Source organism: Pristiophorus japonicus, unplaced genomic scaffold (genome assembly GCF_044704955.1).
Source record: "Pristiophorus japonicus isolate sPriJap1 unplaced genomic scaffold, sPriJap1.hap1 HAP1_SCAFFOLD_573, whole genome shotgun sequence".
Taxonomy (NCBI): Eukaryota; Metazoa; Chordata; class Chondrichthyes; family Pristiophoridae; genus Pristiophorus; species Pristiophorus japonicus.
In genome coordinates, this window is record NW_027254481.1 from 254996 (window position 1) to 277446 (window position 22451).

The 22451-nt window shown below is 50.8% G+C and overlaps 2 protein-coding genes across 3 annotated transcripts in view; one reads left to right on the forward strand and one right to left on the reverse strand.

Annotated features, from left to right (window-relative positions):
- Nucleotides 1–1429: 1429 nt before the first annotated feature.
- On the reverse strand, nt 1430–9611 carry LOC139254775 (heterogeneous nuclear ribonucleoprotein A3 homolog 2-like). Of its 2 annotated transcripts, none has more exons than XM_070873795.1 (11): nt 9239–9611; nt 5097–5204; nt 4862–5008; nt 4547–4757; nt 4365–4457; nt 4166–4264; nt 3986–4075; nt 2745–2912; nt 2503–2649; nt 2318–2404; nt 1430–1836 (listed from the first exon to the last, which is right to left on the reverse strand). In XM_070873795.1, the coding sequence occupies exons 1-10, from the start codon at nt 9242–9244 to the stop codon at nt 2331–2333; spliced, it is 1143 nt and encodes a 380-aa protein (XP_070729896.1). In that variant the 5' UTR covers nt 9245–9611; the 3' UTR covers nt 1430–1836; nt 2318–2330. The 2 variants fall into 2 exon arrangements, with proteins under 2 accessions (XP_070729896.1, XP_070729895.1); XM_070873794.1 differs by having other exon boundaries at nt 5097–5213.
- Nucleotides 9612–10024: 413 nt separating this feature from the next.
- The window catches only part of LOC139254778 (chromobox protein homolog 5-like), a 43206-nt gene continuing 30779 nt past the window's right edge, over nt 10025–22451 (forward strand). The window contains exon 1 of the mRNA XM_070873799.1: nt 10025–10127. The gene's annotated coding sequence lies outside the window, so the exon portion shown is untranslated. The remainder of the gene's footprint in view (nt 10128–22451) is intronic.

The window sequence follows — 22451 nt, forward strand, 5'->3', positions numbered from 1 at the left end:
CGGAGCAAGGGTAACCTTCCAGCCCTCATGCTAGCCTCCAGTAAAAAAAACGCAGCACTATCAAGCGAGAATAAGCTGGCCTCTTTCTCTCCCTCCGACGGTGCACACTTGTAGCCACTCTGAGCAAAGGGGACTATAGTGTCTAGACTCCGCTGCTGCTGCTGGTAATCTGTAGTAGTCCTGCCTGGTTCTATCAAATGCGGCCTTCCTCTCTGGAACCAAAAGCCGGGAGGCTCAAAATCTTAAAGCACACAAGCTGCTGGCCCTCGGTGATTTCCACTCTGCAGCCAACTTGTCTGACTACACAAGACGAACGTCAAAGTGTCCATTGCCTGACTGCTACAATATAAAAACTTTTTCCACGTTATATTAAAAAGTCTTGCGAAGCTACATGCACACTTTTTGTTGATCCATCGCACACACGAAAATCCATGCATGTCCACAAACCCTGCTTGCCATTTGGAGTAGCAAGACCCAGGTAAGAATTTGGGTGGCAATGTGAATGTAGCTTGACGCGCACACCGATTTAAAAAAACAAACTTACAATCCTTTAGATCTATTGGTTAAGCCTTTTAACACAGGCAATACTAATTACTGTAACTTTGAGGAACACCAAGTCTGTGTCAGGTCAGAACAGCCAGTCCCCAAAGATTGGGGGTGGTGGCTCAAACTATGCAGTCGATATTTAGAGGGGCAGAAACATGCCGGGGGAGGATTATGGGGGCAGGATGAGGATCGGCTGGCTGCCTAATGCCCTCCCGGGAGGATTCGAACCACATGGCCCAAGTTCACAAGATGAAGGCTGGGTGGAGCCGGGAAGTTACAGCACGCGACTGGATGCTCCCCAATGCGGCAATGAGCAGACCAACCCTCGCCGGAGCACGCGATTGGAAATACTGGCCAGGGACTCAACCAAGCACCACACAGGACTTCAGTAGGGCCTCTGCCACTACACTCCTTGGTGTCAGCACCTTGAGGGGAGAATCGGCACCAAGGGGGCAGTTAAACGACAAGGTTAGTGCATCAACATGGGCCGACACCTTTCTCAACTGCCCTCATCTTGCAGAGATGCACCAAGCCCCCGCCCATACCCTCCTCGTTTTCTGCACGCTAGGCCGTGCACCTGGGTTAGTGTGGCTTACATACTCTAGCCTCCGAGACTTAACCCACAAAGATCCCTTGGACAGGCAGGGGAGATGAAGAGTGGCCAAAAAGTGATGGCGGGCAAAGGGCATTGCTTCATCCTGTGTTGCCAGACCTAGAAGTTTGAACACAGCAGCATCCACCCTACCAACCAGAGGCAACGTAACAGGAATAGGTCAGTGCCATGAAGATCATGGCCTTTTAAAGACAACCGAGGAAATGTCCCAACTGTTCTCATTACCCTTAACACTACATTCTGAAACAAGACAGACTATCTGCAGAACTATTAAATGGAAAGTTTTTTATTCCGAGTCATGATCACAACTAATACATTTATATCACTTGAAAACTGGAAGCAATAAAATCAAAAAAAAAACAATTCTAATAAAACTCACTGGAATGTTCATTTTACACTTCCAGAGGGGGAAGGGGAAGTCACCAACTATAAAATAACCTGTTCAACAGTTTATCAAAATATCAATTACAGTCCTTACGCAGATATCCATGCACGTGGGTTTAATTTTTCCTTTAAAGTTCATGAGTTCAAACACTGACTTTTCTGACTAAAAAAGACATTTTTTTTTCTTCCGGTAGCAGTTGTGCCCTGCGCTTGGCTGAGATTTGTATTGTAGTAACCTGCTGTCTCCCTGTCACAATCTGCTGGCTCATCCTCTCCTGCTAAGTACTGTATTCCTGTTGAACAACATGGAATAAAATTATTATACCGTGCACTCTTCTCAAAACATGTTCTTAACATTGCAGAGGGCAAAGGCCTCCAGCAACCAAACCCGTTCCTATAGAAAGTCTGGCACGTTTAACCTAAAGAGCAGTATCTAGTCACAGTGGATGCATGTGGTCAGTTGCGACACTGCCAGACTCCACCACTGCAATTACATAGAGGACACATAAACTGTACTATACTATATACACAAGTGGCCAAAAGCCACAACATACTCCTAATGGAAGACCCAACGGTCACTCTTAAGGGGGTCATGTACCAATCCTGGTGCTGCCAACCTGCTGTACATGCAAGTCTACATCTTACGCCAGAAGAGACAATAGGTAGTGACTCATCCTTGAAGCTCAGCTTGCCAGGGGTTTCCACTACACTTCCGATCCCACGCCCACCCCTCAAGTCAAAGGCAGATCCTGTTCTGTCCACAACAGAACATACCTGGTGTTTAAAGTTAGAATCTGCGCCCAAAGGAGCCACCACCACCACCACCACTTCCGCCGCCACCGCCGGAGCCTCCGTAGCTACCTAAAAAAAAAAAGTAGTCAGAGGTTGCAAGTTAGCAAAAAACCCCAGTCTAGTTGATGCCCGTGTAGGCGCAGTTGCTCCATGCTAACAATACTCACTTCCATAGGGGCCACTCGCGTTCCTTCCTCCATAGCCGCCTCCCCCACCACCACCGCTGCCGCCACCGCTCTTCATCGGTCCATAGTTAGAAGACTGCTGGTTGGGATAGTTTCCAAAGTCATTGTAGTTGCCACCTCCAAAGTTGCCTGTGATTGGAAGGCAAAACGAAAATGGGTTTGCCGTGTCAACACTCAGCATGGAGTGGGTGGGGTAGAAAGAGAAGCTAAGCTGTGGTACTCACCACCACCACCACCACCAAATCCACCGTTGTAGCCATCATTGTAGCCGCCGCCACTGCCACCGTATCCGCCGCCGCCGCCACCTCCCTGGTTGCCGTAGGTCGGGCTGCCTCCATAGCCAGGGCCACCCCGGCTACCACCACCATAGCTGGTGCCCCCGCCGTAGCCACCTGTCAATCAGTAAAGGGAGGCCGTGAGTGAGTTGCCGGCGTGACATCTCACGTCGGACAAGTTATCAAATAAAAACTAGTTTGTGCACAGATGGTCCACGATTGCCCAACCTGCACCTGTGGGTGGGTGCAACTTGTACAAAAAATCTGCAGAGGGATAGACAGGCTAAGTGAGTGGGCAAACATTTGGCAGATGGGAGTATAATGTGGGAAAATGTGAGGTTATCCACTTTGGCAGAAATAATAGAAAAGCAAGTTATTATTTCAAAGAAAATTGCAAAGTGCTGCAGTACAGCGGGACCTGGGGGTACTTGTATGAAACACAAAAGGATAGTATGCAGGTACAGCAAGTGATCAGGAAGGCCAATGGTATCTTGGCCTTTATTGCAAAGGGGATGGAGTATAAAAGCAGGGAAGTCTTGCTCCAGTTATACAGGGTATTGGTGAGGCCACACCTGGAGTACTGCGTGCAGTTTTGGTCTCCGTATTTACGAAAGGATACACTTGCTTTGGAGACAGTTCAGAGAAGGTTCACTGGGTTGATTCCAGGGATGAGGGGGTTGACTTATGAGGAAAGGTTGAGGAGGTTGGGCCTCTACTCATTGGAGTTCAGAAGAATGAGAGGTGATCTTATGGAAACGTATCAGATTATGAGGGGGCTCGACAAGGTGGATGCAGAGAGGATGTTTCCACTGATGGGGGAGACTAGAACTAGGGGGCATGGTCTTAGAATAAGGGGCCGCCCATTTAAAACTGAGATGAGGAGGAATTTCTTCTCTCAGAGGGTTGTAAATCTGTGGAATTCTCTGCCCCAGAGAGCTGTGGAGGCTGGGACATTGAATATATTTAAGGCGAGAGATAGACAGATTTTTGAGCGATAAGGGAGTGAAGGGTTATGGGGAGCGGGCGGGGAAGTGGAGCCGAGTCCGTGATCGGATCAGCCTTAAATGACAGAGCAGGCTCGAGGGGCCGAATCCTGCTCCTATTTCGTGTACATTTACAACACGACGGCAAGGAATGCTGTTCGCTTGGTTTCATGTATTGCGCCATCCAACCCAGATCCTAATACATACCGTCAAATCCGTTGTATCCGTCACCGCACCCTCCGTAGTTACTGCCTCCTCCTCCGCCACCACCACCACGTGAGCCACCTCCAAAGGTACCTGCAACAAGGAAAAAGCTTTAGCAATGCTGACTCTGCACTGGGCACAGAAACAGAACTGCATTGGTATTTGACCAGCCTGGCACCTCACCTCTGTTTCCGAAGTTTCCTCCTCCACCACCGCGGCCGCCAAAGTTACCGCTTCCGGCATTAAAGCTGCCTCGGCCAAAGTTGCCAGAGCTCCCTCTCCCTAAAAGTAGGAGGAAAAAAAAAAGGTTCATTGCCAAATTGCCACCTCTTCAGATTGCCAGCCTTTAACAACTAGTTCCAGGATCGACAGCTCAGCTCACCTCTCTGGTTCATGCCAGAATTCTGCATCTCTTCGCGGGACAGTGCCTTCCTGACTTCACAGTTGTGCCCATTGACGGTGTGGTACTTTTGAACTGAAAGATGGGTTTAAACAGCATTAATATCATGGCCGCACTGGTCTCCTGCAACTTAACTCTGCCCAGATACAAGCCCCAATCCTTACCAACAATCTTATCGACTGCATCGTGGTCATCAAATGTGATGAAGGCAAAGCCCCTCTTCTTCCCACTCTGTCGATCGGTCATCACTTCAGTGACTTCGATCTTGCCAAATTTCTCAAAATAGTCCCGGAGATGATGCTCCTCTGTGTCTTCCTTAATGCCGCCAACAAAGATTTTCTTCACAGTTAAGTGTGCCCCTGGTCTGGTGGAGTCCTAACGAGAGACAAACTTTGGGTTAGATACAGAAATACAGGCACTGGAACAAGTGTGGGCTTCAGATTGCACAACAGCTGGATCGCAGGCCAACATAGACCTACCTCTCTCGACACGGCACGTTTAGGCTCCACAACACGCCCATCTACTTTGTGTGGTCTGGCAGACATGGCACTGTCCACCTCCGAGACACAGGAGTACGTCACAAAGCCAAATCCCCTCGAGCGTTTTGTATTTGGATCTCTCATCACCTGCAAATGGTTTTTAACAAAAGGATTAGAATCACGAACCCCAATACAGAAAGACAGCATATTGCACCCGTTTCCACAAAGCACTCACCACACAGTCCGTCAGTCGGCCCCATTGCTCAAAGTGGTTCCGAAGACTGTCGTCTGTCGTTTCAAAGCTCAAGCCGCCAATGAAGAGTTTGCGCAGCTGCTCAGGCTCCTGTGAATCCTCCAAAGAAGAAAAGGAGGGAGTGTTAGCACAGTTACAGGGAGTTAGCAGACTCAGTGTGCAGCTAAAATAATCTTAACAGGATCAGCAAGTGGGGAGAGTTGAGTGACCTTGGTACTTTGCTGGTTGGTTGATACTCAGCAATGGCAGTGTTGCTGCACCTGCAGTGAGGCTGCGATTGAAGAACACATCCCTGAGGGAAGTGTTGTGAGCCGCGAACAGGAGAGCTCCTCAGACACCAACAGTGCGGGAGAGCTATTTCCGGGAGAAGCGGCCACCATTTTGAGACGGCACACGGTGAAACAAACAAAAGGCCCCGTCGCAGCTCAGCGAGCAGGGACAGCTCCCGACAACCAGCGGCCCAACCCGGCTCCCCGCCGCGCTCCAAAATCTTCGGGGAAATATATTGAATGAGGGGAAAAAAATAAGACTGAAATAAATCAGTGCGTGTGGGGAGAGAGAAAAACAGATAAATTATTCACTGAGGGAAAGAGGGAGCCCGCCATGTGTGTGTGCTCTCCGGGGGGGGGGGGGGGGGGAGAAGAGAAGCTGTGTAAAAAAAACTATGTAAAAAAGACGGCAGAGAAACCCGGCTCTGCTTCCCCATCCCGCAGTAAACAACCTGTGTCCCTTGAGTAAAATATAAAAACCCACGTCATTAAACAGCGAGAGAGAGAAACCCAGCTGTGTGTGTGTCCCTTGAGTAAAATATAAAAACCCCACACAGAGGGGATGGAGTGTAATATACAACACAAGAACATAAAATTACATAAAAGTCATTGAAAATCAAAGCACGTGGTATTGGGGGTAATGTACTGACGTGGATAGAGAACTGGTTGGCAGACAGGAAGCAGAGAGTTGGGATAAACGGGTCCTTTTCAGAATGGCAGGCAGTGACTAGTGGGGTGTCGCAGGGCTCAGTGCTGGGACCCCAGCTATTTACAATATATATTAATGATTTAGACGAAGGAATTGAATGTAATATCTCCAAGTTTGCAGATGACACTAAACTGGGTGGCGGTGTGAGCTGTGAGGGGGATGCTAAGAGGCTGCAGGGTGACTTGGACAGGTTAGGTGAGTGGGCAAATGCATGGCAGATGAAGTATAATGTGGATAAATGTGAGGTTATCCACTTTGGTGGCAAAAACAGGAAGGCAGAATATTATCTGAATGGTGGCAGATTAGGAAAAGGGGAGGTGCAACAAGACCTGGGTGTCATGGTTCATCAGTCATTGAAAGTTGCCATGCAGGTACAGCAGGCGGTGAAGAAGGCAAATGGCATGTTGGCCTTCATAGCGAGAGGATTTGAGTAAAGGAGCTGGGAGGTCTTACTGCAGTTGTACAGGGCCTTGGTGAGGCCACACCTGGAATATTGTGTTCAGTTTTGGTCTCCTAATCTGAGGAAGGACATTCTTGCTATTGAGGGAGTGCAGCGAAGGTTCACCAGACTGATTCCTGGGATGGCAGGACTGACATATGAAGAAAGACTGGATCGACTAGGCTTATACTCACTGGAGTTTAGAAGAATGAGAGGGGATCTCAGAAACATATAAAATTCTGACGGGACTGGACAGGTTAGATGCAGGAAGAATGTTCCCGATGTTGGGGAAGTCCAGAACCAGGGGTCACAGTCGAAGGATAAGGGGTAAGCCATTTAGGACCGAGATGAGGAGAAACTTCTTCACTCAGAGAATTGTGAACCTGTGGAATTCTCTACCACAGAGAATTGTTGGGGCCAGTTCATTGGATATATTCAAAAGGGAGTTAGATGTGGCTCTTACGGCTAAAGGGATCAGGGGGTATGGAGAGAAAGCAGGAATGGGGTGCTGAGGGAATGATAAAATATAAAACCGAGAGAGACCGAGCTGAGTGTCATTAAAGAGGGGGATATAAAAACCCACTTCATCAAAGACAGAGACCCAGCTCAGTGTGTGTCCCTTCAGTAAAATATATCCAACGAACTGGCTTCAACAACCTGCATTAAAGACACAGAGAGAGAGAGACCCAGCTGAGTGTCATTAAACAGAGAGACCGGGGGGGGGGGGGGAGCGCCCGCCATTTTGAGCCGCCGCCATTTTGTGCGAGTGCTCTCTCTCTCCCTCTGTGTCCGCGGGGGGAAGGCGGGATATATCGTGAGGCGGAGAAAGCCTCATTCCCACTAAAACAATCCGCCCGCCGGCGGTGGCGGCGCCGTCCACACCCGGCCCGGCCCAGTCCGTGTCTTTAAACACACAACCCCCGCCCGCGCACACACACACACACACAGGGGGAGAGCGGCGCCATGTGGAGCCGCCGCCGCACAGTATATTTCCATCTCTAACTCCATGTGTTTATAAACTAACACCCCCCCCCCGGGCCCTACACACACACAGAGGGAACACCCGCTATTTGGAGTGGTCCTCCTCTAACCGCCGCAAACCTCTAAACTTACACAACTTATTTCCATCTAACTCCACCGTCAGGTCTTTTATAAACAAATAACCCCCCCCCCCACACACACACACACTATATATAACAAATAACCCCCCCCACACATACAGAGCTATAGACTATAATAAATAACCCCCCCACACACACTATAATAACCCCCCCCACACACACACACAGAGCCACAGATACTAATAAATAACCCCCCCACATACAGAGCTATAGACTATAATAAATAACCCCCCCCACACACACACACTATAATAAATAACCCCCCTCCCCTCCCCACACTAAATAAACCCCCCCCACACAGAGCCATAGACACTAATAAATAACCCCCCCCACATACAGAGCTATAGACTATAATAAATAACCCCCCCCACACACTATATAACAAACCCCCCCCAGAGAGCCATAGACACACACACAATATAATAAATAACCCCCCCACAGAACCAGACACACTGTATAATAAAACAGAGAACCCCACACACACAATATAATAAACCACACACTATATAACCCCCCCCCCACACACTGTATAACAAATAAACCCCCCCCCCACATAGAGCTATAGACTATAATAAATAAACCCCCCCCCCACATAGAGCTATAGACTATAATAAATAAACCCCCCCCCCACATACAGAGCTATAGACTATAATAAATAAACCCCCCCCCCACATACAGAGCTATAGACTATAATAAATAAACCCCCCCCACACACTATATATAATAAATAACCCCACCCCCAGAGCGAGACACACAATAAACCCACAGAACCAGACACTGTATAATGAAACAGAGAACCCCCCACACACTATATAATAAACCCCCCCCAGACACACACACTATATAATAAAACAGAGAACCATAGACACACTATATAATACCCCCCCCACACACAGAGAAGGGGAGCGCCCACCACTGTGAGTTGCCCCCCTCCTCTATCCAACCGCCGTAAACACCTCAAAAAAAAAATCACACACAAACAAAAAAACCCCGAACTTACTTTTTAATTCCCATCTTTAACTCCGCCATGTCTTTATATAAACAAATAAACACCCCCCCCCCCCCCATGGACACATGGAGAGGGAGGGAGAGCCGCCCGCCATTTTGAGCCGCCCGCCTCCCACAAAGCACTATATAATATAACTATTCCCCCCTGCTCTCTCTATCTAACTCGGCCGGCGGCGACTGTGACAAGTGTTTGAACGTTCCCCCCGCTCCCTCTCTGTGTCTTTGAGAGAAGAAGAAAAAAAAAAGAAAGCTTTTTTTTGAGGGGGGGAGGTCGGCCGCCATTTTGAGCGGCCTACTTTTGATTTTTCTTTCTCTCTCGCAACATCCTGAGGTAAAAGTCGGCTTTAAACTCGCCGCCCGCCGCCCGGCACCGCTTCATTCGACGGCTTTTCAACCCGCGCCGTCGACCTGCCGCCTAAAGTTTGCCCAGTGAAGAGTTTTTTTTGTTGTTTCTCTCTTTTCCCCCCGTCCCCGCCACGCTTGCCGGCCGCCATTACACGACCAACTTGTTTGCTGCGTCACGCGGCTTTTTAAACCTCTCCCTCTCTCTCTCTCCTCCCCAAAATATAAAGTCTCACCTCCATATCTCTTTCGTACGAGGGCGCCGTTTTCGGTTCTGATCTCGGTTGCCGGACTGAGGGAGGAAATGGGTTTTTTTTTTGTTTATTTGTTAACCGCTGCTGCTGCCGCCGCTTGTTGTTGTTGTTGTTGTTGTACACAAAATGGCCGCCGCGCTCGCTCGCTATATCTCTCCTGACGAAAGTTAGAAAGAGACTGCGGCGTGGCGCGGCCGCCGCTTTTATAGGTCGCCGAAGCGGCAGAGGGCGGGGCGTGCTGCTGCGCGCCACGCGGCCTGATTGGGCTCTCTTCCCGGACCCCACGCTTTCCCTCCCGGTGCGTGATTGGCGGATGCCGAAAAAGGCCGCTCGCTCGCCGCAGCCGTCCGCTCTCCAGCTCGCTGATTGGCGGGCGCGCGGCGGCGCTGATTGAACGCCGCCTGCCGATTGGTCCGGTCCACCAAAACGCACACGACGCGACACGTCAATCAACCGGACCCCCCCCCCCCCGCCCCCACGTGGTTGGGGAAAAAAGGCGAAAGCGGCCGAGCATGCGCCGTCCAGCTCCGACAACACGTGACACCCGTCAACCGCCGCTCGGTTCAAATTTTAATGTCAATTAGCCGCCGCCGGCGGCCGAAATAAAAAAGGTAGTTTTTGCCGGCGGGCCGACGCGGCGTCGACGAGAGTGCGCGGCTTAAAAAAAAAGATGATTAGTTATTTTTTGGGGAGGTTGAGGTGGGGGAGCGAAGCCACGCCCACAGCTCGCTGGCCACGCCCCTTCTCCTCCGAGCAGCCGCCCGCGCCTGCGCAGTGCGCTCGGCGGTTTTTGGCGGGCGGGAGGCGGCGGAAAATAAAATCGCGGCGTCCGCCACTCTCCGCTTCTGCTCCTTTCTTCATCGACCCCCAGGTAATTTTATCGTCGTTTTTTTGCGGGCGTCAGTTTTTAACCGTCGGCTTTTTTTATTTCCACCGGAAAGGGCTTTAATGTGGGAAAAAAAAATGATGTAAAAAAAAAAATTAATAATGGGCGATTGTTTTAACCCGCTTCCCCCCCTCCTCTCCACACACCACCATCTTGTTCGACCATGTTTATTGTGCGAAGACGGACCTCCGCCGCCCCGCCCCTCTCTCTCCGGCGCCTCGGCCAATCGGCGGCCGGCCTCGCCTGTGAGTGACGGCGCGCCCGGCCAATCCCTTTTGTCCTCTCGCGAATCTCGCCCGCCCTCTCTGATTGACGGCCGCCGCGGCCAATGGGCGGCGCGCGACCCGCCCCCCTCGTCCAATCGGCGCGCTCCCCCTGGTCCTGATTGACGGCTTCACCCCGCCAACCCCACCGGCCAAACGGCGCCGGCCCCCCCCGCTACTGATTGACAACCCCACCGGCCAATCGGCGCCCCCCCCCGCTACTGATTGACAACCTCACCGGCCAATCGGTGCGCGCACCCGCTACTGATTGACAACCCCACCGGCCAATCGGCGCCCCCCGCCCCCCGCTACTGATTGACAACCCCACCGGCCAATCGGCGCGCCCTTCCTCCCCCCCCCCCCGCTACTGATTGACGGCTATCGCGGCCAGTGGCTTGACGCGGGACCCGCCTCTCATCCCCAGCCCCAGCATTGCACTGGGTAACGCGCGCTCCTTCGGCCAATCGGTGTTGCTGATTGACGGCTCTCCCGGGCCAATCGGCGCGGCGCCCCGCCCTCCGTTGTCGCTGATTGACGCGCCTCTCAGCCAATAGGCGGCTCCCTCCCACCCGGGTTACGCTGATTGACAGGTGCCCGGCGCCCGCCCGGCCGCCCTGGTAAGTTGACACTGCATGCACAGGGCGCCTGCGCACTGGGCATCTGGGGCCTTCCTGCCTGCCTTTCTGGAAGGTTCTACAGCCCTGGGGGGATGGGGAAGTGCTGCACACGGCGTGGTGTAAAACTTCATTTAACAACAAAGTGCCTGCAATATTTTACAATACAAGTAATGTGGCAAAAATTGCAATCAAACTCTCCACTCTCTGCAGCAAAACCCTGCCTGGGGTTTATTAACCATTGCATCCAGATTGTTAAATGAAAGGGTTTATAAACCATTGCATCAGTTGGTAAATGAAAGGGTTTATTAACCATTGCATCCAGATTAAACATTGCATCCAGATTGTTAAATGAAAGGGTTTATTAACCATTGCATCCAGATTAACCATTGCATCCAGATTGTTAAATGAAAGGGTTTATAAACCATTGCATCAATTGGTAAATGAAAGGGTTTATTAACCATTGCATCCAGATTAAACATTGCATCCAGATTGTTAAATGAAAGGGTTTATTAACCATTGCATCCAGATTAAACATTGCATCCAGATTGTTAAATGAAGGGAGTTTATAAACCATTGCATCCAGATTAACCATTGCATCCAGATTGTTAAATGAAAGGGTTTATTAACCGTTGCATCCAGATTAACCATTGCATCCAGATTGTTAAATGAAAGGGTTTATAAACCATTGCATCCAGATTAACCATTGCATCCAGATTGTTCAATGAAAGGGTTTATAAACCATTGCATCCAGATTAACCATTGCATCCAGATTGTTCAATGAAAGGGTTTATAAACCATTGCATCCAGATTGTTCAATGAAAGGATTTATAAACCATTGCATGTAGCTTGTTGCAAAACGAGAGTGGGGAGTTTTATAATTGTGTGTGTGTGTGTGTGTATATATAAGAACATAAGAAATAGGAGTCGGCATTCGGCCCCTCGAGCCTGCTCCGCCATTTAATACGATCATGGCTGATCTGATCATGGACTGAGCTCCACTTCCCTGCCCGCTCCCCATAACCCTTCACTCCCTTATCGCTCAAACATCTGTCTATCTCCGTCTTAAATATATTCAATGTCCCAGCCTCCACAGCTCTCTGGGGCAGCGAATTCCACAGATTTACAACCCTCTGAGAGAAGAAATTCCTCCTCATCTCAGTTTTAAATAGGCGGCCCCTTATTCTAAGATCATGCCCCCTAGTTCTAGTCTCCCCCATCAGTGGAAACATCCTCTGTGCATCCACCTTGTCAAGCCCCCTCATAATCTGATACGTTTCGATAAGATCACCTCTCATTCTTCTGAATTCCAATGAGTAGAGGCCCAACCTCCTCAACCTTTCCTCATAAGTCAACCCCCTCATCCCCAGAATCAACCGAGTGAACCTTCTCTGAACTGCCTCCAAAGCAAGTATATCCTTTCGTAAATACGGAGACCAAAACTGCACGCAGTACTCCAGGTGTGGCCTCACCAATACCCTGTATAACTGGAGCATTATCTTGCATCCCTGGGCGGCTCAGGGAGCAGCGTGGAGGCCACTAAAAGATCCAGCCGAGCTGGTGCAGGAGGTCGACAGCAGCAAACGGTGATGTCAGCAAGGTCCAAGTGGGTGATTGGAGCGTGGGCAGATGCAACAGGAGCGACAAGGGACGTGATGGGGGCCCAGGAGAGGCGAGGGCCCAGGGGCAGCATGGACCAGCCCACACTGTGCGATATGTGCGCGCACTGGGTCCGTGCAGCAGAGCTGGTCTCCAGTCGTCCTGGTTAACCCTTGCCCCTGGACCAAGACCTCGCTCTGTCAAGCCCCGTGTGGTGGCTGGTGTACAACGGTCACCCCACGTTAAAATAATCCACCCACAGGCATCTTCCACCCTTCAGGATGTAGTTCGGGATCCGGAATATTAGCTCCTTCATCGAAACACCTGTGAACTCATCCTCTTTTTTGGCGTGGGAGCAAGTCATCTTCGTTTCGAGGGACAGCCTATAATGATATCTTCCATGTTTCGATAAGATCACCTCTCATTCTTCTGAATTCCAATGAGTAGAGGCCCAACCTCCTCAACCTTTCCTCATAAGTCAACCCCCTCATCCCCGGAATCAACCGAGTGAACCTTCTCTGAAAATGTAGAAATATAGAAAATAGGTGCAGGAGTAGGCCATTCGGCCCTTCGAGCCTGCACCACCATTCAATAAGATCATGGCTGATCATTCCCTCAGTACCCCATTCCTGCTTTCTCTCCATACCCCTTGATCCCTTCAGCCGTAAGGGCCACATCTAACTCCCTTTTGAATATATCCAACGAACTGGCCCCAACAACTCTCTGTGGTAGAGAATTCCACAGGTTCACCACTCTCTGAGTGAAGAAAGTTTCTCCTCATCTCCAGCCTCCAATACAAGTAAATACGGAGACCAAAACTGCACGCAGTACTCGAGGTGTGGCCTCACCAATACCTTGTACCGTTGTAGCAGGACTAATGCAATATAACCCATGCAATATTTGAAAAATCCCTTTAGCAACAAACTGTATGAAGTGTTTTATAAACCCCTTTAGTAACAAACTGACCCCCTTTTAATTTAGCAAGAAATTGCATGCAGTATTCTGTAAAACTCTACACTTTTGTTTTGCAGTAATATTTTGCAGGCAATTTGTTGCAAAAACGAGATTGGAGAGTTCCAGGGTGTCGCTGGCGAAAGGAGCACGCAGTGTCCCATTTAAAGTTTAATTTGTTTAAGCCTGTCAGTTTTAGTGCCCCCCCCCCCCCCTTAATCACGGGGGCACTTGTATTAAAGTTTGCAACAAAATAGTTGTGGGGTGGGGTGGGGATGGGTCGTTTCTCTGCAGCAACTGCAGCCCTACAGAGGGACGTGATCGGGGCCCAGGAGAGCCGAGGGCCCAGGGATAGCCCACACTGAGAGATATGCGCGCACTGGGTCCGTGCAGCAGAGCTGGTCTCCAGTCGTCCTGGTTAACCCTTGCCCCTGGACCAAAGACCTCGCTCTGTCAAGCCCCCGTGTGGTGGCTGGTGTGCAACGGTCACCCCACGTTAAAACAATCCACCCACAGGCATCTTCACCCTTCGGGATGTAGTTCGGGATCCGGAATATTGAAACACCTGTGAACTCGTCCCTTTTTGGCTTGGAAGCAAGTCATCCTCGTTTCGCGGGATTGCCTATGATGGTACATAAACCTTGCAATGTGTTATAAACCCTTAATTTAACAACGCACTGCATGCAATGTTTTATAAAACTCCCCACTTTTGTTTTGCGGTTAAAACATTGTATGTTGTTTGTTAGGGTTTATAAAACACTCTGCAATTCATTGCTAGGTTAAGGTGTTTGTCAAACATTGCATGCAATTTATTATATATACAATTCTAAAACTCTCCATTCTTGTATTTTTGCAATAAACTGTGTACATGTTTTATAAACCTCTTAATTTAGCAACAAACAATTTTTATAACCCCTTTTAAGTTTCCTTGAACAGTAAATTGCATCGCAGACCGTTATCTAGGCTTTAGAAATATGTTTCCTTGCAACATATGTTTCCTTGCAAAAAAAACAGTAAACGGGAATATTATTTGAATGGGGAGAAATTACAACATGCTGAGGTGCAGAGGGACCTGGGGGTCCTTGTGCATGAATCCCAAAAAGTTAGTTTTTAGGTGCAGTAGGTAATCAGGAAGGCAAAGGGAATGTTGGCCTTCATTGCGAGAGGGATGGAGTACAAAAGCAGGGAGGTCCTGCTGCAACTGTACAGGGTATTGGTGAGGCCGCACCTGGAGTACTGTGTGCAGTTTTGGTCACCTTGCTTAATGAAGGATATACTGGCTTTGGAGGGGGCACAGAGACGATTCACTCGGCTGATTCCGGAGATGAGGGGGTTACCTTATGATGGTAGATTGAGTAGACTGGGTCTTTACTTGTTGGGAGTTCAGAAGGATGAGGGGTGATCTTATAAAAACATTTAAAATAATGAAAGGGATAGACAAGATAGAGGCAGAGAGGTTGTTTCCACTGGTCGGGGAGACTAGAACTCGGGGGCACAGCCTCAAAATACGGGGGAGCCAATTTAAAACCGAGTTGAGAAGGAATTTCTTCTCCCAGAGGGTTGTAAATCTGGAATTCTCTGCCCAAGGAAGCAGTTGAGGCTAGCTCATTGAATGTATTCAAGTCACAGATAGATAGATTTTTAACCAATAAGGGAATTAAGGGTTACGGGGAGCGGGCGGGTAAGTGGAGCTGAGTCCACGGCCAGATCAGCCATGATCTTGTTGAATGGCGGAGCAGGCTCGAGGGGCTCGATGGCCTACTCCTGTTCCTAATTCTTACGTTCTTATGTAACATTTTATAAACCCTTAACTTTCATTTTCAAAGGCGTTCGACAAAGCGTCACATAGTAGGCTTGCAGCAAAACTGGAGCCCGGGGAATAAAAGGGACAGTGGGCAGGATGGAATATGAAATTGGCTCAGTGACGGGAAACGGAGAGTAGTGGTGAACGTTTGTTTTTCGGACTGGAGGAAGGTATCCAGTGATGTTCCCCGGGAGTTGGTTCGAGGTCCATTGTTTTTATATTAATGACTTGGCTGTGTGGGTGTACAGGGTACAATTTGAAACTTTGCAGATGACGCAAAACTTGGAAGTATAGTGACCAGTGAGGACAGCGATAAACTTCAGGAGGGCTGGTGGAATGGTTGGACACGTGGCAGATTAAATTTTAACGCCAGAGTGTGGAGTGGTACATCTTGGTAGAAAAAAATTTTGCGAGGACATCAAACCTAATGGTACAATCCAAAAAAGGGGTGTGTGAACAGAGAGACCTGGGGGTACGTGTGCATAAATCGTTGAAGGCAGCAGGGCAGATTGAGAAAGCGGTTATAAAAGGCTTATGGGATCCTGGGCTTTACCTCAGATTAGGAGATTGGTCTCCTAATCTGAGGAAGGCCATTCTTGCTATTGAGGGAGTGCAGCGAAGGTTCACCAGACTGATTCCCGGGATGGCAGGACTGACATATGAAGAAAGACTGGATCGACTGGGCTTGTATTCACTGGAGTTTAGAAGAATGAGAGGGGATCTCATAGAAACATATAAAATTCTGACGGGACTGGACAGGTTAGATGCAGGAAGAATGTTCCCGATGTTGGGGAAGTCCAGAACCAGGGGGTCACAGTCTAAGGATAAGGGGTAAGCCATTTAGGACTGAGATGAGGAGAAACTTCTTCACTCAGAGAATTGTGAACCTGTGGAATTCTCTGCCACAGAAAGTTGTTGAGGCCAGTTCGTTGGATATATTCAAAACTTAGATGTGGCCCTTACGGCTAAAGGGGTATGGAGAGAAAGCAGGAATGGGGTACTGAAGTGAATGATTAGCCATGATCATATTTAATGTACAGTAGACACCTCAAGTCGCTGGAGAAATACCACCAACTATGCCGCCGCAAGATCCTACAAATTCCCTGGGAGGACAGATGCACCAACGTTAGCGTCCTCGACCAGGCCAACATCCCCAGCATCGAAGCACTGACCACACTCGACCAGCTCCGCTGGGCAGGGCCACATTGTCCGCATGTCCCCCCCAGACACGGGACTCCCCCAAAGCGAACGCTCTACTCGGGAACTCCTTCACGGGCAAACGGGCCAAAGGTGGGCAGAGGAAACGTTACAAGGGACCACCCTCAAAGCCTCCCTGATAAAGTGCAACATCCCCACCGACACCTGGGAGTCCCTGGCCCAAAGACCAGTCCGCCCTAAGTGGAGGGAGTGCATCCGGGAGGGCGCTGAGCACCTCGAGTCTCGTCGCCGAGAGCGTGCAGAAACCAAGCGCAGGCAGCGGAAGGAGCGTGTGGCAAACCAGTCCCACCCTCCCCTTCCCTCAACGTCTGTCTGTCCCACCTGTGACAGGGACTGTGGTTCCCGTATTGGACTGTTCAGCCACCGCAGGACTCGTGTTTAGAGTGGAAGCAAGTCTTCCTCGATTCCGAGGGACTGCCTGTGATGATAGTGAGCTCTGTCAAGCCCGTGTGGTGGCTGGTGTGCAGCGGTCACCACAGGTTAAAAAAATCCACGCACCGACATCTCCCACACCCCCCCCCCCCCCCTCAATTGGAGTTCAGGACTGGAACATCGGGTCCTTCATTGAAACATCTATGAACTCGTGGAAGCGTGCATCCTCGTTCGAGGGCCCATCTGTGATGTTGGTTTAAGAAGGGAGAAAGGGATAGACCGAGTAATTACAGGCCAGTCAGCCTAACCTCGCTGGTGGGAAAATTATTGGAAAAAATTCTGAGGGACAGGATAAATCTTCATTTGGAAAGACACGGATTTGTTACGGGAATGTCAAACTTTGATTTGAATTTTTTGAGGAGGTAACCAGGAGGGTCGACGAGGGCAGTGTGTACGATGCAGTATATATGGACTTTAGCAAGGTTTTTGATAAGGTCCCACATGGCAGATTGGTCACCAAAAGTAAAAGCCCATGGGATCCAGGGCACAGTGGCAAGTTGGATCCAAAATTGGCTCAAAGGCTGGAAGCAAAGGGTAATGTTTAGAGGTGATTTGAGGTGAAATGTCTTCACCCAGAGGGTGGTGGGAGTCTGGGGCGGAACTCGCTGCCTGAAAGGGTGGTAGAGGCAGAAACCCTCACCACATTTGGACGTGCGCTTGAAGTCCCGTAACCTGCAGGGCTACGGACCCAGAGCGGGAAAGTGGGATTAGGCCGGGATAGCTCTTGGTCGGCCGGCACGGACACGATGGGACGAAATTACCTCCGTCCGCGCAGTAAATGTTTATGAATCATCATCATAGGCAGTCCCTCGGAATCGAGGAAGACTTGCTTCCACTCGAAACACGAGTCCTGAGGTGGCTGAACAGCCCAATACAGGAACCACAGTCCCTGTCACAGGTGGGACAGATAGTGGTTGAGGGAAGGGGAGGGTGGGACTGGTTTGCCGCACGCTCCTTCCGCTGCCTGCGCTTGGTTTCTGCACGCTCTCGGCGACGAGACTCGAGGTGCTCAGCACCTCCCGGATGCACTCCCTCCACTTAGGGCGGACTGGTCTTTGGGCCCAGGGACTCCCAGGTGTCGGTGGGGATGTTGCACTTTATCAGGGAGGCTTTCAGGGTGGTCCCTTGTAACGTTTCCTCTGCCCACCTTTGGCTCGTTTGCCCGTGAAGGAGTTCCGAGTAGAGCGCTTGCTGTGCTGTTGATCACGTTGCTGTTTGTGGTTGGTTCGCTGCAGTTCTGAGATCTCTTGTTTGCTCATCCCTGCTTTCCGTAACTCGCGGCATTGGAGGCCGTGTGTTCAGCAGCCCCAAGCTCTGGAATTCTCTCCCTAAACCTCTCCTTAAAACGTACCTCTGTGATCAGGCTTTTGGTCGCCTGTCGTAATTGCCCTAGTTCTGTGGCTCTCTGTCCAATTTTGTTTCATAATCGATCTGGTGAAGCAGCTTGGGACATGTTGATAGAACGGTGACAGCACAGAGGGCCATTCGGCCTGTCGAGCCCGTGCCGGCTCTCTGCAGGAGCACCTCAGCCAGTTCCACTCCCCCGCCCTTTCCCCGGAGCCCTGTGAATATTTATCCTTCAGCTACTGATCCAACTCACGTTTGAAAGCTGAGATTGAGTCTGCCTACCCCACCCTCTCGGGCAACGCATTCCAGATCCTAACCACTCGCTGCGGAAAACAGGTTTTTCCTCATATTGCCTTCGGACCCTCTGCCAATCGCCTTAAATCTGTGTCCTCTGGTTCCCAACCCTTCCCCCAATGGGAACGGTTTCTCGATCGACTCTGTCCAGGTCCCTCGTGATTGTGAACCCCTCGATCAAATCTCCTCTCGACCTTCTCTGCTTGAAATAGAAAGACTTGTATTTGTATAGCGCCTTTCACGACCACCGGGAAGTCTCAAAGCGCTTTACAGCCAATGAAGTTCTTTGGGAGTGTGCTCACTGTTGTAATGTGGGAAACGCCAGTTTGCGCACAGCAAGCTCCCACACACAGCAATGTGATAATGACCCGGATCATCTGTTTTAGTGATGTTGATTGAGGGATAAATATTGGCCCCACGACACCGGGGAGAACGCCCCCTGCTCTTCTTCCAAATAGTAGTCACAGGATCTTTTATGTACACCTGAGAGAGCAGACGGGGCCTCGGTTTAACGTCTCGTCTGAAAGACTGCCCCTCCGATAGTGCGGCTCCCCCTCAGTGCCGTCCCTCCGACAGTGCAGCGCTCCCACCGAAACCCGTTCACCCATCACTCCGTGTGTTCGCAGACCTACGTTAACTCCCGGTTAAGCGACGCCTCGATTTCAAATTTCTCATCCTTGTTTACAAATCCCTCCATGGCCCTCACCCCCTCCCTATCTCTGTAACCCCCTCCAGCCCCCTACACCCCTCCCTATCTCTGTCACCCCCTCCAGCCCCCTACACCCCTCCCTATCTCTGTAACCTCCTCCAGCCCCTACACCCCTCCCTATCTCTGTAACCTCCTCCAGCCCCTACACCCCTCCCTATCTCTGTAACCCCCTCCAGCCCCTACACCCCTCCCTATCTCTGTAACCCCCTCCAGCCCCTACACCCTCCCTATCTCTGTAACCTCCTCCAGCCCCTACACCCTCCCTATCTCTGTAACCCCCTCTAGCCCCTACACCCCTCCCTATCTCTGTAACCCCCTCCAGCCCCTACACCCCTCCCTATCTCTGTAACCTCCAGCCCCTACACCCCTCCCTATCTCTGTAATCCCCTCCAGCCCTACAACCCCCCGAGATCTCTGCACTCCTCTAATTCTGCCCTCCTGACCATCCCTGATTATAATCGCTCCACCATCGGTGGCCGTGCCTTCTGTTGCCTGGGGCCCCAAGCTCTGGAACTCCCTCCCTAAACCTCTCCACCTCCTTTTTTTCAACGCTCCTTAAAATCTTCCTCTCACCAAGTTATTGGACACCTAATTTCTTCTTCTGTGGCTCCATTTCAAATTAGTCTGTTTTGTCTTGTAACACTGCTGTTATTATTCGACCCTCCGCTCATCCAAAACTCTTGCTGCCCTGCACCCTGTCCTCTAACTCGGGCCGAGTCCCGTTCACCCATCACCCCTGCTGCCCCCTGTGCTCGCTTTGACTTGCATTTGGCTTCCTGTCCGGCAGTGCCTTGGGGTTGCAAATTCTCATCCTGTGAATCGTCGACTGGTCGCAGACTGGAAGGAGTCTTCAGCCGGACTCACTCTCCCCCGCCCTTTCCCCGTAGCCCTGTGAATTATTTTCTTTCAGCTACTTACCGTTCACAACTGTTTACAATATACATAGATGACCTGGAAGAGGAGACAGAGTGCAGTGTAACAAAATTTGCAGATTGACACAAAGATTAGTGGGAAAGCGGGTTGTGTAGAGGACACAGAGAGGCAGCAAAGAGATTTAGATAGGTTAAGCGAATGGGCTAAGGTTTGGCAGATGGAATACAATGTCGGAAAGTGTGAGGTCATCCACCTTGGGGGAAAAAAACAGTAAAAGGGAATATTATTTGAATGGGGAGAAATTACAACATGCTGCGGTGCAGAGGGACCTGGGGGTCCTTGTGCATGAAACTCTTTTAGAGTCTACTTGCAAAACATAAAACATTAAACCGTGCCACCCGACCTGGGTGACACACCAGACATTTACAAGGCCCTTTTTTTCCTTTTTTTTTTGTGTTTTTCTTTTTTTTTTTGGGCACTAAAATCACAATTTTTTCCCCAGTGCCCCCTATAAAAGGAGAGGGGGACACTAAAAGCACCGGCAATTAAAACAAATTAAACTTTAAAACGTAAAATCAAATTAAAATTTGGTTGCCGGGCGTGATGATGCACTCCAGTCCCTCCGGTGCCCACCTCTCGCGGAAGGCCGCGAGCGTACCGGTGGACACCGCGTGCTCCATCTCCAAGGACACCCTGGCTCGGATGTAAGAGCGGAAGAGAGGCAGGCAGTCGGGTTGAACGACCCCCTCGACCGCCCGCTGCCTGGACCGGCTGATGGCACCCTTGGCCGTGCCCAGGAGCAGTCCTACGAGGAGGCCCTCGGACCTACCCGCTCCCCTCCGCACAGGGTGCCCAAAGATCAGGAGAGTGGGACTGAAGTGCAGCCAGAATTTCAGGAGCAGCCCCTTCAAATAATGGAACAGGGGCTGCAACCTCGTGCACTCTATAAAAACATGGAACACGGACTCCTCCAGACCGCAGAAATTGCAGGCGGCCTGGGAGTCCGTGAACCGGCTTAAAAATTTATTGCACGGCACTGCTCCGTGCACCACCCTCCAGGCCAAGTCCCCGATGAATAGTGGGAGGACCCCTGCGTAGAGTGCCCTCCATCGGGGACCCCCGCCTCCTCCGGACGGCAAGATGGTACGCCATGGCGTGTCCGGACGGCAGGCGAGGATGGCAAAGTTGAGAGTGTGCAGGAGCAGCCCGTACAAGAAACCCCTCCGCGCGGAACTGAAAGGCACGGAGGGGATTTCCCCGAGGCGGCTCAAGTTGTAAGGCGCCGGCCCCCGAGGGAGGTTCCGGGGTTTGGCGCCGATGAGGAATTCCGTCCGGACGGGGGTCAGTTCGGACGGGATCTCCCCACGTGCTTGATCCTCCTCGATGCACCTAACGGAGTCAGGGCCCAGAGCTGTTTTTAGCGACTCGATGGCATCGGCCGCGTGGCGGACGTTGGCAGAATTTAGGCGCCGCGCCAGCGTGTCTGGCACCATCCAGCCCGCTCCTCCGCCATCGAGCAGGTCCCTGACCCTGGTCACCTCACCAGCCACAGCCCTCTCTTCCGACCGCCACATAAAACCTCGGTCGTGGAGGTACGGATTCCCGAGCAGCGGCTTCTGCAGGACAGCCGCCACTCCAGCCGGTGGAGAGCTGCGCTTGGTGGAGACTTTGTTCCAGACCCTGATGAGGTCCCTGTAAAAGACGGGCAGCTCCCGGAGGGCGGTCCTGACACCCCCCAAGTTCACAAACAGGAGCTGCGTGTCATAATTGAGGTCGCGCTGCTGGCGGAAGAAATATGTCGCCAGAGCGCACCACCTAGGAGGGGGCTCGACGTAAAGGTATCTCTGCAGGGTCTGCAGACGGAAAGTCACGAGCTGGGCGCTGACGCACACCAACGACTGACCAAAAGTTAGTTTGCAGGTGCAGCAGGTAATCAGGAAGGCGAATGGGATGTTGGCCTTCATTGCGAGAGGGATGGAGTACAAAAGCAGGGAGGTCCTGCTGCAACTGTACAGGGTATTGGTGAGGCCGCACCTGGAGTACTGCGTGCAGTTTTGGTCACCTTACTTAAGGAAGGATATACTAGCTTTGGAGGGGGTACAGAGACGATTCACTCGGCTGATTCCGGAGATGAGGGGGTTACCTTATGATGATAGATTGAGTAGACTGGGTCTTTACTCGTTGGAGTTCAGAAGGATGAGGGGT